The sequence below is a fragment of the Branchiostoma floridae genome, chromosome 2 (assembly GCF_000003815.2).
Source record: "Branchiostoma floridae strain S238N-H82 chromosome 2, Bfl_VNyyK, whole genome shotgun sequence".
Taxonomy (NCBI): Eukaryota; Metazoa; Chordata; class Leptocardii; order Amphioxiformes; family Branchiostomatidae; genus Branchiostoma; species Branchiostoma floridae.
The window spans coordinates 21235916-21249278 of NC_049980.1; the positions used below are offsets into that span (position 1 = coordinate 21235916).

Consider the following 13363-nt stretch of genomic DNA (forward strand, 5'->3'; position numbering starts at 1 on the left):
TAACAGGCATGTTCTAGTGTAACAGACTTAAAGAGGAGGGGTTACCTTCCAGCTGCTTGATCCGCTCCTCAGCCTGCTCTCTGGAAGTCTTCTCCTGTAGGTACCTGGTCTTCCACTCCCCTACATGGTCTGGGGACACAACAGTAACATATGACTTCTACATCTGGCAACCCTAACTTCCCTGATCTGATATTAGCCATGTGACTCACTACATATTACCATTATGACATACTAGTCATGTAAATAAACAGAAATATTGTTAATTCATAATGATAACGTCTTTGAAGATCTTCATTGTATTAGTTGTGGAGCATTTCCTACCTGAGCCTTCCTCTTGCTCACGGACACGTCTGAGTTTGTGCGCAGCCAGGGCGAGCAGTTCCTGAGCTGTTTCCAGGATACAGACTGGGTCTGAAATAGTTAAACACAAAAACATTTTTAGTCAAGACACACAGAGAATACATCTTAGAGGGTAATGACAGTCGAAAGCATAAATCTATGTGTAAAAAAGAAGCCACTATCACCACATAATTCCTTCAATTTTATGTTTATGGAGTAACAAAACATATCTCTAGATTTACTTGATTCTAGGAAGATGTAGGTAAAATAGGCCATATGAACCTTCTCTCTTGAAGGTGTTTCCGTCGGCCGTGGGGTGTGGCTCGTGGTGCTCCCCATGAGAGTTGCCGTTGGTTCCTGCGTGGACATTTCCTGGCGGGGAGGGTTTGCGCACCAGGTTGAGAGGCTGGGGCAGCTGGGGCAGGCCATTGGTCATCATTGCTCCCTGAGTGTGGTTAGCAAGCATGGAGGACGGTGGGGTTTCACAGGAGATGTTATTTCTTCTTCCCACATTGGCCGTGGTGAGAGGCATGGGGCTCTCGTTGTTGCCACAGAAACGCTTCAACTCGGGGGACATGATGCCCAGCTCCTGCATGGCAAGGGCTCGCTTCCGGTACAGACTCCCCTTCAGCTTCAGCTGGAAGTCCATCCACAACTTGTACTGCTCCTCGGATGGGCTCTCTAAGTCTAGCTGCAACACCTGTAACAAGGTTGAGGAAAGTTAAAGACAACCATGGCCTTTACTCCAGGCCTAAGCCTCATAGCCCTGGTATAACCCACAATAGCAGGTGATGAAATTTTTGTGTTGATCTAATATATTCATTTTTTTACATCTCCACACAGGAACGACAATCTGTACAATCTGTACCCACAACATACCTTTTGATATCACATTCTACTATGTGAGTGCATTCCTGTTAGTGGACAATGTCAGGACTAACCTGTGCGGTGCTTTCGATGCGCTTGCCGTACTCATCGTGCAGATGCTTGAGGAAGGCGGACGGAGAGAAGAAGATGCCACAAGTCTTGCACATGATGCATTTGGAGTCGCTGCGGGTCTGGTACTTGGGGATGAGGCTGCCCTGCTGCACGCCATACTCGCTGACGTGCTTGATGGACAGCTGCTCTCCCATGGTGCTCTGCAGCCGCTCGGCGAGGTCCTGCTGGGAGAGCTGAGGTAGTGCCATGTGGCCGGGGCTGCTAGAGGCTGTGGTGGCAGGGGTGGAGGGAGAATCCTGCCCCTTCATGCCCGGGGAACCCATCTGGTCCAGCTCGTCGTCCAGCACGGAGATGACGTCGGCCAGCTCCCCGCGGGTCGACCCGCCCAGGTACTGTGTGGTGGGGGGATTGCCGTTGGCCGTGGTGGTCACCGTGTTGCCATGGGTGGTGATCGGGGCGGAGGAGGCATGGTGTGCGGCTGCAGCTGCGGCTGCTGCCTGGGCATGTGCAGCCTGAGCAGCTGCCAGCTCAGCCAGAGGGAAGCCTTGCAGGGAAGATGCCTTCATGATAGCCCTGAGAGGGGGACACAACAATCACACTCTCAATCAGTATGTCTCGTTAATAATGACAAGTTAATGTGTCACAAAGAACACATGCTAAAGTAAACAGCTTCTATGAGATTTCTTCAAAACAGTATCATTACAGGTAAGACTCATTTGAATTTCATAAATATACTTCTTGAAATAAATATTCATAAATAATCTACTACTAATCCATTATGACCAATGTGAAATTACTTGCATTGCAATAGAATCCAATGCCAACATATATCCAGGGATGTAAGAGATATTGACTGTGCTCTAAAAAGAGATGGTATCTGTATTACCTGAAATCAATAGGTGAACCCAGCGAGCCAATCCTGCTCCTGCTCCTGTGGATATAAGAACACAGAAAAGGTTTTGAACATTGGAATGATACATACATAATTCAAGATTGTTACATACCTTACACTAGCTTTTTACAAGAACAGGTTCTGACCCCAAAAATACACTACTTATTGAATACTAGTAATCTAACACAAGAAGCTCAGTTCAAATATCTGACACTAAGACAAAAGAAAAGCATAAATAACATAAAAGCTACCTTTTATATCATTTTCCATGGAGACTAATGTCATAGATATCAAACAAGTTGACGAAGAACATGGGACTGCTGTTTTAACATGACCCTCAACCTGAATGGTCTGGACTGGTACGCCCTACTAACAATAATGGCACATCCCAGGACTGACCTGTAGTTTCGGAAGGATTGACAAAGTTTCTCGGCATCTTCTTTGGAGATCATGGAGCAAGATTTGGCATTGTGGTCCACGGCACCTCGCTCCTTCAGGATCATGAACTGGCGTGGCGAGACGGGGAATGCACTCTGCAGGTTCAGCTGCTTCTGCTTGTTGTAGATCTGAGCTGGAGACTTGTATAACACCTTGGCAAACAAATGAAAAAAGGTTTCAGAGAACTTTCAAACTTAAAAGAAATTTCCTACACTATAAACTATAGCTACAAAAACATGAACCTAAACTACAAGGCATGTAGCACAGTCACTATCCTTCCTACTTCTTGCTTGGAGCTGTGCTACCAACATTGATTTTGTATTGTTTCAAAAGAAGCATACAATGCCATGAAGTGTATGAGCATATCAGATTGGCACAAGGCGAAAAGAATGGATGTAGGAGAACAGAGCAACAACGTTAACTGGCTACTTTACTATCCAGGAATGCATATTTTCAGTTGGTAATTACAATCTGTTTGATTCATTTAAACACTGATTGCCTAATGCATAATGGTGTTAAATTATGTTTGGAACACACATGACAACGAACAACAAAAGCCTGCAGCCAGTAGATATCAAAACTATATTTGTGACACTGTTGAAAGAAATGTGATTTAATAACAACAGCTTGTGCAACTGTATTGCCTTTCTGTGTGTACCTTGCATACCAGGCTTTTTACATGGATCAATATTATGAGTATATGTGTAATATCAAGTGTCATGAAACATTCTTGTTTCCCACTCCTTTGTTCATCAGCTCCACTTTAGTTTGAAATCTCCCAGCCTCCCGTCAGTCCACTCTAGTGTGGTCCAACATTTCAACATTAGCTGCACAATGGGACAAGGGAAGATTTCAGCCAGGCATTATAATAGGATACATGTAATCTCTGACAAGGCAAACAATACCCTTCATACTATGCCATCTGGGAAGTTCCCATGGTCAGCACATGTTTACCACAAAAGGGCACACCTTACAGTGAGAACTGTGCAAACACTTCATAGTGATATCTTACACTGGTTCACACAGCTAAACAAAGTCTCTCCCTCTATGTCACACACAACATGTTCCTGGCCACAGTAGGTGTTGTAGAGGTCTCTGCTAACCTTTAGCATTAGGTCGAGACCCTGGCAAATGACCAAGACTTGGTCAGGGACCAGGGCACTGGCCCAACTCACAGACAATGTCAGGTTGGGGCCTACTCTGAGCCACCATTGTTGTGGCTCACTGCTGTTGGTCACTCTGGGCAATGTGGTGGCAAAGGTCATTTCATGCAAGAGTTGCCCAGTTCAAAGACATCTGACCTCTGATGGAAAATACACATTACCTCAACATCATTTTTCAGTGCAAGTATCGAACTGCCTTCACATGATTACCTACAGAAAAGCTCCATTCTCACAAATGTCGTACATCATCATGCAACGGCAGATGAAATATCATACCACAATAGGATTAGTATATATAGAGAAGGAGCAGTTGAAGTATGCACTGGGTGGAATGGTTGACCTCACAGGGTCAAAGGAAACTTCATGGGACAAAAACCTGTGACACACCCATTCTAACCATGGGAAAGTTTCATCATTCAGCGACCCTGCTATACACCAAAGTTGAGATTTTAGTACCATAGCTAATGCCCGGACAAGTCACCATATTGTAGCACACTGGAAGGTGTCATATCAAATAGAGATGTGCACAACACTACATGTGGGATTCAAGGTTTAAAATGTAATACAATACTTTTTCTGTATTTATGTTGGAAGTGAGAAAGAGAGTCATGTAAGGACAGAGAGACTGACATACTAGTACTTCACTATCATCTTCCCTTCACAACACTGCTCATTCTATACCTGAGATAACAGATCTATCTAAACATATCTGATGCTGATATTAAATTCTACTTGCACAGCAACAAACAGGGCATGAATAGTGTGTCATTATCTCCCTGGTACAAATGTATCCATGTGCGTGGTCTGGACATTACAGGACGTATAAAAACATGACCATTGGTAACCTGGACAACACAAGCACCAACCATTATATGGAATAAATAGAGAGAAACCATTTAGATAAATAAAAGCCTTTACTATGTTTTCATTACTACAAGTAACTGTCTTTAAGAAAAAACTGTCCTGTTTTGAAAAAAAAATCTTGTACAAACCTTAGGCTAAATTTTGACATCTCCAGTGCCAGCTTGAATGAAAACAATTGGTACTTTGCAACATACATTATCCAAAAACTTACCCTGACAAAGGCACTGCACAACATAATTTAGCAGCCATGAGAACCTAGTATAATGAAATAACATGCTTCTAATGTGGACATTAGCCTCTCCCCCGCTGTGGGCTCACCTCAGCACCCCAATTCTTCTTCTTTACAGCAGAGATAAAAAAAAGGTTTAATACTGGGTTCAGAAAGGAGATGGTCATAACATACATTACCATAGCAGTAGCATGTACAATAATGTAGATTTCACAAGGCGAGGTGAGAGAATAAAGTATGTACAGCTAATTGAATTTTTGTGGAGAACATTTTAAAAGATAGCAGAAAAAACATCAGGACAACTTGCAACTTTGAAGGTGTCTTGCAGATCATGTTATTAACAGACTGAGGAGTAGTTACCTTTTTAAAAAAATCTTTACGTCATGGCACAAAATATTTGGCCCAGGCACACAGGAAGCTTTTAAATTGAATTAGTTTAGCTAAGCAAAACCTACTTGACATTTGTGGGTTGATATGGACCAAGTGGTATGCATGCATCTTAGCTGCTACTGAATCATCCTACCATTTCTCATCCCTTCAGGGTTTTTGACTGACTTTTCAAGCAGTAATAAATAGGGTAAAAGATCAGGTCAAAAGGGCAAAGGATATTGCTGATGCATATATACATGTGCACAGATGAACAAACACTAAAGACTGAAACAATCCACAAAATAGAATCAGGTAGAAAATGATGTTTTCTTCCAATCTGGCATAAAATAATGAAAGAGACCCTGTCCTCTGGCTCCGGTTGAAATTCACTTACCATCTAAATTGTTGCTGAAGGAACAATTCTGTTCACATCCACCCAGCTAATCTCACTGCAAATTATACTGAACACTTATTGACACAAGAGAGGAAGATTTCCAATGATAGAAGAATTCAAGGACACATACTGCAGATAACTACAATTCATATTTCATTTCTAATTTGGTGCCAGCTTTAAGAGGAACAATTACTCAGAGGCATTCAATATGACTAAAATGGCACATTAATATTGCTCAGAGCAAACTAATCTATAGATGCTTCCCACGCGAGTGACATCTATGGACGCCATGTTGAAAAATATATGTAGTCTAAAAATGAGATTTTTGCACCAAGCGTGCATTGCATATATATGTTACTGTGTAATGTCAACCTAGAATAATACAGGAATGTTACTAACATTAAGAATGAAGATTGTACAAATATTACAGTCTGCATCTTGTTTCAGACAATATGTTTTTGTTACTTCCATTTTCAGCAATTCACAGTACAAAGACCAATCTGTTTTATTCAAACATAGCAACAGCAGGTATCCAAAGCAACTTACCATTTTTTACTTAATGTAAAATAGGGTGATCAATGTAAGGGCCAGGAGCCCAGGACACTTAAATTGGGTTATTATATACAGAGTTTGGAACTGAATCCTACCGAAAGCCTGATGGTTACATTTATGGTGACAATTATTGTTACTACTGGTAACATTTGTTGTACTCTATTTTCTGACAGACGCCCGAACATCTGAAGTTGTTACACCATACATGTAGGACCATATGATTCACCGATTGTAATTTATAGTAATACAGGAACGGTCTAAGGTAATGCATTCCTACCGGTCAACATATAACTATTTAAAAGCAATTGTTCTTTTCTTGAGTGGAAAATCGTAAACTTTTCCAACCGACAATAAACATCTACACAAACACTATATATTTGAACAACTGTTTTACATAGTCTGCAATTCCCAAAAACAATCAGAGCTGAAACTGAGGACCCAGTCACATCCCCCATGATTTCCATTTACAACAGTAGATTCTTGGAACAGTGGTGGATGTGTCACACTACACAAAATCCTTACTGTGATGTCTTGTGAGGTGAAAGGTTTCCTAACATATATAATCTTAAGAATGAAAGGAAATCACCTACTTAACTTATTTCTGTGAATCAAAGTCATGCAGGCTAACTTTGAATTTGATGAGGCCAACAGTGAACTTAAGACACAGCAAAACTGGATGAACATGAAATGATGACCCTTCTGTCCTCAGTTGATATCCTAACTCAGTGTAATAGGAGATGGAAATACATAACAGTTATATATACACACAAGGATTTGGCTCTCATACTTATATATATTGCACTGATGTCACCATTTTCAATGACAGAGTCCTTGACTAGCTATAATGAATAAGTTACATAACACATGTATACATCCAACCTTTGTTCAAAGACAATTTTCAGTCAATCTGGTAGAAAACCTGATGGAAGTGTGTGAGACCAAGGAGGTCCTCTTTCATCCTTGTTGGTGAGACTATTCATCATGTAGTAGTGATGAATAAATGTATGTGCATAACAAAAATGCTTGGAATCGAAATTCAACATTGATTTCATAAAGCACTGTTATTCTTTACAATCACATCCACAAATCTCTCTTTAACATTTGAAATGTAGAAGACATTGAAAGTATTATGTTTACCCTATCAGTTTGTTTGGGATGATTATGGACCCCACAGGCCAATCTACAGAGCTGCTTGTGATTAGTAACAGGCTCCTCCTGATAGTATTTACAGAGGACATTTAGTTTAATGATACCCTATAGATCAGGCACAGATGTTGGATCTGGGGGCTCTTCTTTCTCATTTAAATATGTCATAAATGGTGCAGTCAACTTCCTCCATTTGACATTTGCATGTCACACAAGAATGGAAGATGTGAAAATTACTGTTTCTTTGTTTCATGTCAAGACAATTACAGATATTGTGTCAGGTTGAGAATTGAGACAGTGGGGGTAGACAAACAACAGAAGGGAGGATGACAGCAGAAAAGTGTGCCAAACTTCACACCATCTGTGCCCAGAAAATTAACCTTTGGTATGATGGGTATCACTGAATTCTTTGGAAGATGGCTTTTTAATGATCTTATCCAGCCACACCTTCTTCCTCCACCCACCAGTATAAAGAAAGGGGATAGACCAAAACTGTAGGCATAGCTGGAGTTCCTACATGGCCAGCTCTGTTCAGGACTTACTGAGTTTCAGACATTTGTTTGCAGCCTATACATATGCTTCTATGTTACCCAATGGATACTGGGCATCTTTAGAACAATGACAATGTTGACTACCATAGACCTACAGCAAAGTTGTGAAAGTACTTATCTCTGCAATGAAATCCACCCAATTCTAGATGTGGTTTACCAAACAAACAGGACTCCCATCAATAATGTGAAAACTGTCTGTGTATACATGAGATGCAGAAGTATATACACCCAGGACAGTGAGACATTTGTTTTCCGCTACATCTTGACAACATATGGCAGGTCATAAAAAGTACTAAACCTAACATAGAACGACACATTCAATTCAAAGTCAGATGACTGGAACAGAAGAAATTTCTTCTCCTGAATGGACAATCCATCTGAGGGTGATTTCTATTCAACATCTAATTCTAAACCTATTTTCAGCTCAGTACTTTATAGTTTAAGCATTCCTGGTAACCGCGGACGAATGCCCTGTGCAACAAAATGTTAGTCTAACATTTATATACATTTTTCATGTACTTTCTATATTTTTAGATAACCACCATAGCAGCATAGTCATACTTGCACAAAGCCTTGCTTGCAATATAGCTGCAGGATTTCACAAGGAATGTTTACATCAATACAACTGACAAGAAATGAACACTGACAGCATCCACGCATCCCTTATCTGCACATGGCCATGGCTTATTCTATTCTAGATGCAACTCCTTTCTGGTTCATTCAAATTTAGCTGTAATTTCGTTCTTCCAAACTAGAAATAAAGGTTAAGTAATGTTGTCAATAACCAAATTCTCATTCTCATTCAAATTGTCCCTATCACCATATCTTGAATATAATGAATTTAAGCCAAAAATTTTGTTACAACTAACCTTGGAATGTTACGTAAATAGAAAGATGAAAAGCAGCTATCTTTTTTTCAAATCTAAGTGCATGGACCTGACAAATTGATTAGTACTACTGGGTTACCAATTAAATTTTCAAACTAGATCAAGATAGCCAATACAAAAACGGTAAAGCCGTGACCATGAGTTATGAACTATCCACATCTTCCCTTTTAAATCAGTGTCAGTTTGGCTTGTGGTGATGTGGTGGAACCAGGTGTCCACCCAGCCTCCCTCCCAAGGACAGAAACCTTTCCCTTCCGACAAGTGATTTATCATCAACTTGACCCTGGGACACAACACAACACTTCACACTGTTATTTACACTTTCCAGGCACTGCTGTCAAAAGACAAATAACAAAGAATTGAAATTCTACAGTTCCCACCTGGTGGAAAATTCCTACTTCACAACAACTACTTCTCAACTGAACAAAATCAAAATCAAATTAAATCAAAATCAAAGCTCTTAGCAAAACTGGAAAATTAAAAATGAACAGGAAAACATGTACACTTTTAGCAGCTTTACACAATCCATCATCGCACACAGAATCAGCCATTCTATTCATAAAGATTTAGCATGTTAATTGTTATACTGCATGGAAAGAATTCCTTTTTTTGACTTTCGAATATGAACATCCAACAGTCAAGGTAAAATATGTTTTGAGATTGGAGGATACTGATCTCTTCAATGTTAATGGGGATAAAACAACCTTTGAAATGAAACCACAGTATATCTCAAAGATACATCATGTACAATATCTATCAAACACATAACAATAGTAATCTTACTAAAATTAGGCCCGAGCTTTCCATATGAGAAAAAAAGAAATATTACAAATAACAAAACATGTCAGCATTTATTCATGATGACTCACTCCTGGGGAAAGATACATTATTTCTTCCTTCTTGCAAAGAAACGGACCAACTTTCGTAACCAAATGCAAAATAAGAATTTACACTCTCCAAAGATGTCCTCTTCAGAATGTGCCCCCACACTGATACAATCATCCAATACTAAATCTTCTGTCAGAATGTGAGAAGTAACACCACATGTGAACTGTCCATGTCCCTGCTAGAATCCATAAAGGATGTTCCGAATGAATCCCTGGCATCTTTCTGCTACATTGGTATGCTGTAAAGTTATACATGTCCATAGAAATTAGAATCTAGGCAATGTCTTGTGTGTAATCACAAAGTCCCCAACCAAAGCTGGCTTTATCTCATTTTATAGTTATATGCCGGCCTGAGGCTACACAGCTGTTAGCTGATAGTCATACCAAAGGCAATAGTTCTATTCACAGGGATCTATATTACCTGTTTATCTCTTATTCATATCATTTATAATTTAGTAACAGCCTGTGGCACATTTGCATTCAGGGCCCATTGAATCACAAAGTGAAAAACATGTCACATATATGTCATATTTGGCGCATTTACATATGAGCAGCTATCACTAGTATCAGAAGAATGGTTGAAGCTCTCTCTTCATGTTACATTCTACATGCCTTGTACTAAACCTGGATAGTCAGAAAGCTGACCACTGAGGTATTTATTTATAGTCCAACAAGGCTTTATGTAGATATACCATTCGATGGTGTTTGGTTACTCTTCACCATTTAGTCAGAGCTGGAGATGGGAAACGCAGCCTTTAATACACATTTCATGGGTGAATGGCAGGCTTCGTATGCAAATGTTGGCACTTGATAACCCTGTGCATTCTTTTATGTACTCTATACTGGATATGTCAAACACAAGGGCTGCAAAAATCAACACTATTCAAATGAGGTCTTTTTGTGCAATGAAGAGCGGGTGGGGTTCACACTTTACTTTCACAGCTTCCTGAAGCCTTTTGACAAGACATGACAAATTTCTATTCTATTCAACACTGTCAAATAGTCTTTCAAATCAATTCTGAGGTGCCAAATGGACAAAATTCTTTGCCTCCTCAAGGATGTTATTGTGATACTTCAAGACGCATCTAACCTTACATCTAATTCTTTCACATTGTTTGCTGTGCTTTGTTGTCTCACTCCCTGGGTTTTGCATGGGAACACTTCAGTGGCGCTACGTTTGCTTACCAAATGGTTAGTTTTACAAGGAACGTTGTTTTGTATAGAAAAGCTGGGGAAACAAGAGTGTTCACTCAAGGCCACTCACTGTGGAAGGCTACACAAAACAAACTGCAATGCAATCTGGCATATTATACATAATGCCATACATACACAATTCTCTGTAACACAGTATGTAGCTATACCTCATGCGTCTGTTGTGTGATCCTTACATACACAGATAAAAATCTGTTATCCTTCCTAAGCTTTGAATCCTTGGTTGGGAGGATTTAAATTTCAAATCTAGCTAAGATTTGCATCCTGTACCTATTGTATTCTGATGCATCTTGAAAGGTTGGAGATTTGCATGTGTGAATGTATGCATTCAAATGTGCCTGTGAGATTCCAAGCTGATCTGGAATGCTGATTAATCAATCAGTCAATTCACACTGCAGACAGATAATTCTTTGTCTTTGTTCTGGAGGCTTACAGGAAAGGAAGAAGGTGAGATAAGACAAAGGCATCACAATAGTACATACTTTGAAACCAGCTTTTAAGTTTGATATTCGGACCTTTAAAGAAGGACCTGACAGCTGGAGAATAAATCTTGAGTAATCAAAAGGACACAGTATATATCTGATAGTGATGGCAATAAAAACATTTATGCAAATGTGGTTGTATCTAGGGAAAACAATGTAACATCAAAGACTAAAACATTAGGGATATACACACCTAAAAACTACTTTTTGCTTACTTAGTTTAACTGATAAACTTGGATGTTAATAGAAACATACCTATCCCATCTAGGTTTTTCACCCACGAACATACAAGAAATGTTGCACTTCTTGTCTGATTGAACTTTTTAGTTAATATCTTAAAAAGCTGAACTGAAATTCACCTTGCTGTTCATGTAATATTTCCATCATCTGTCCAACAGTTCTACAGTTCATCAAGGAAAAAAATCTGGCTTCTGTCACAAAATGTCTTTTCCCTACCAAGTATGTATAAATAAACAACATGTTGTAGAAGTATGCATAGTATCACAGATAAAGTCCATATCAAAGTCCAGTAACCTTGGCTGACGGCTAAACTTCCAGACCATATCTAACCAAACACAGAAGTGCACACAAAGGAGCCAAGGTCAGTCTTTGAAAACAGAAGAAAGCAACACCTCTTTCTAATAAGACGTTAAATAAATACCAAATGGACAGGTGCACTGGTAAAGTTGCGTGTTTTAGTAAAATTGACCAGTGATGGCAAGTAACTACTAAAGTTACCATGGTTTATTCCTTGTCTTTTAATAATTGGAAAACTTCCATGAAAACAGAAGCCTTGAGTCGAGAAGAGAGAAATAAACATGCAAAGTAGCAGTGAAGATGACTGCATACTTGTCCTGTCAAGTCATTTTTAAAAATGCAATGGTAGGAATGTAGCTGTGAAGTCACTAGTGTATTTATGAGTGCTGTCACAATTTGTGACAAATGTCATAATACTGGAGAAGACAAATCTGCAGGCATCTGGCAGTGATCATGCCTGCTCAGCGTGATTTCGCCTCCTCATGGATAAGCACCCATTAAATTTAACTTTCCGACTTTAATGTCACTACAATTATGCAGAAAGCAAGACAAATATTCCTGGAGCCTTAGCGGTAGGAAGATGCGGTTATCATCGATTCAATGGATTTTTGAGGGAGGGATTAGATCTGGGCGCCCCAGAAATTCATGCGCGCAGCGCGCACTGTAGCACCACCACACACGTTGCCGCCCAACTAAAATCACATGCACGTCAAAAGTAACGTGGAACTGTACCTTATTCCGTATCTCTGGCAGTGAAACGTATTCTGTGTCCAGAATCCTGAAGCCCGTGAGTTCAACGCCCCCAATTTCCGTGGGCACCACGTCCAAGTTATCGGGTGCTGGGTTGGGATTCATGGCCGCTTGTCACTGGGTTGGTGTCGAGTATAGCTGCTGCAGGACACAAGCACGGCAAACGTAACGTTACACATGAAACATGTGGTCTTTCTTGCGCAGCTGAATGTCGTTAAGTTGATAGGGTTGTAAAAGTGGACAAAAACAAAATGCACTGTCGGGAATATCCTACCCAATCAAAACTACGACTTCCCCTCACCCAAAAAACGGCAGCGGTAGGATTCACCGTCTGCGAAATTGAACTTCGCATGTTGGTTAGAATAGCTATATAATTTTGATACCTGCGGGTATTGCAAAGACAGCAAAGCTTTCCTTTCGGCAATAACTAGAGTCCCTAAGCGCAAAGTGGAAGCCGCGAGACCATGCGACTGCTGGTGTTCACGCGCCGCACACGAACTCGTAACAGTTCGAGATGTAAATGCAACGTTGCTATTGTCTAAAACGTAAATAACATAGCGGTAAAGCTATTTTCGCATGCCGCGTTTTGTGAAGTACGGGAACGTACGGCGCCTATCAAAGGATGCCAAAATAATCACCAACATAGGTCTTCATGCAAAACAGGATAATAAGCTTTACAACCATTAGTGAATATATTACGATAAAAGTTAAGAGCAAAAGAACGCAGATTCG

The 13363-nt window shown here is 40.1% G+C and overlaps 1 protein-coding gene across 3 annotated transcripts in view; it reads right to left on the bottom strand.

The window, feature by feature from the left end:
* Window positions 1-13363, bottom strand: part of LOC118406238 (SKI family transcriptional corepressor 2-like) — a 15382-nt gene that overhangs the window by 1805 nt on the left and 214 nt on the right. Inside the window, exons 1-8 of one of the 3 annotated variants that reach the window (XM_035806165.1) lie at window positions 13015-13183; window positions 12614-12772; window positions 2570-2760; window positions 2165-2209; window positions 1281-1851; window positions 622-1039; window positions 322-411; window positions 46-129 (exon numbers count right to left, since the gene is read on the bottom strand). In XM_035806165.1, the coding sequence (XP_035662058.1) occupies window positions 46-129; window positions 322-411; window positions 622-1039; window positions 1281-1851; window positions 2165-2209; window positions 2570-2760; window positions 12614-12736 (1522 nt within the window). In that variant the 5' untranslated portion in view covers window positions 12737-12772; window positions 13015-13183. Of the gene's footprint in view, window positions 1-45; window positions 130-321; window positions 412-621; window positions 1040-1280; window positions 1852-2164; window positions 2210-2569; window positions 2761-12613; window positions 12775-13014; window positions 13184-13363 lie in introns of those variants that run through there. The other 2 variants (XM_035806179.1, XM_035806174.1) reach the window with 2 other exon arrangements.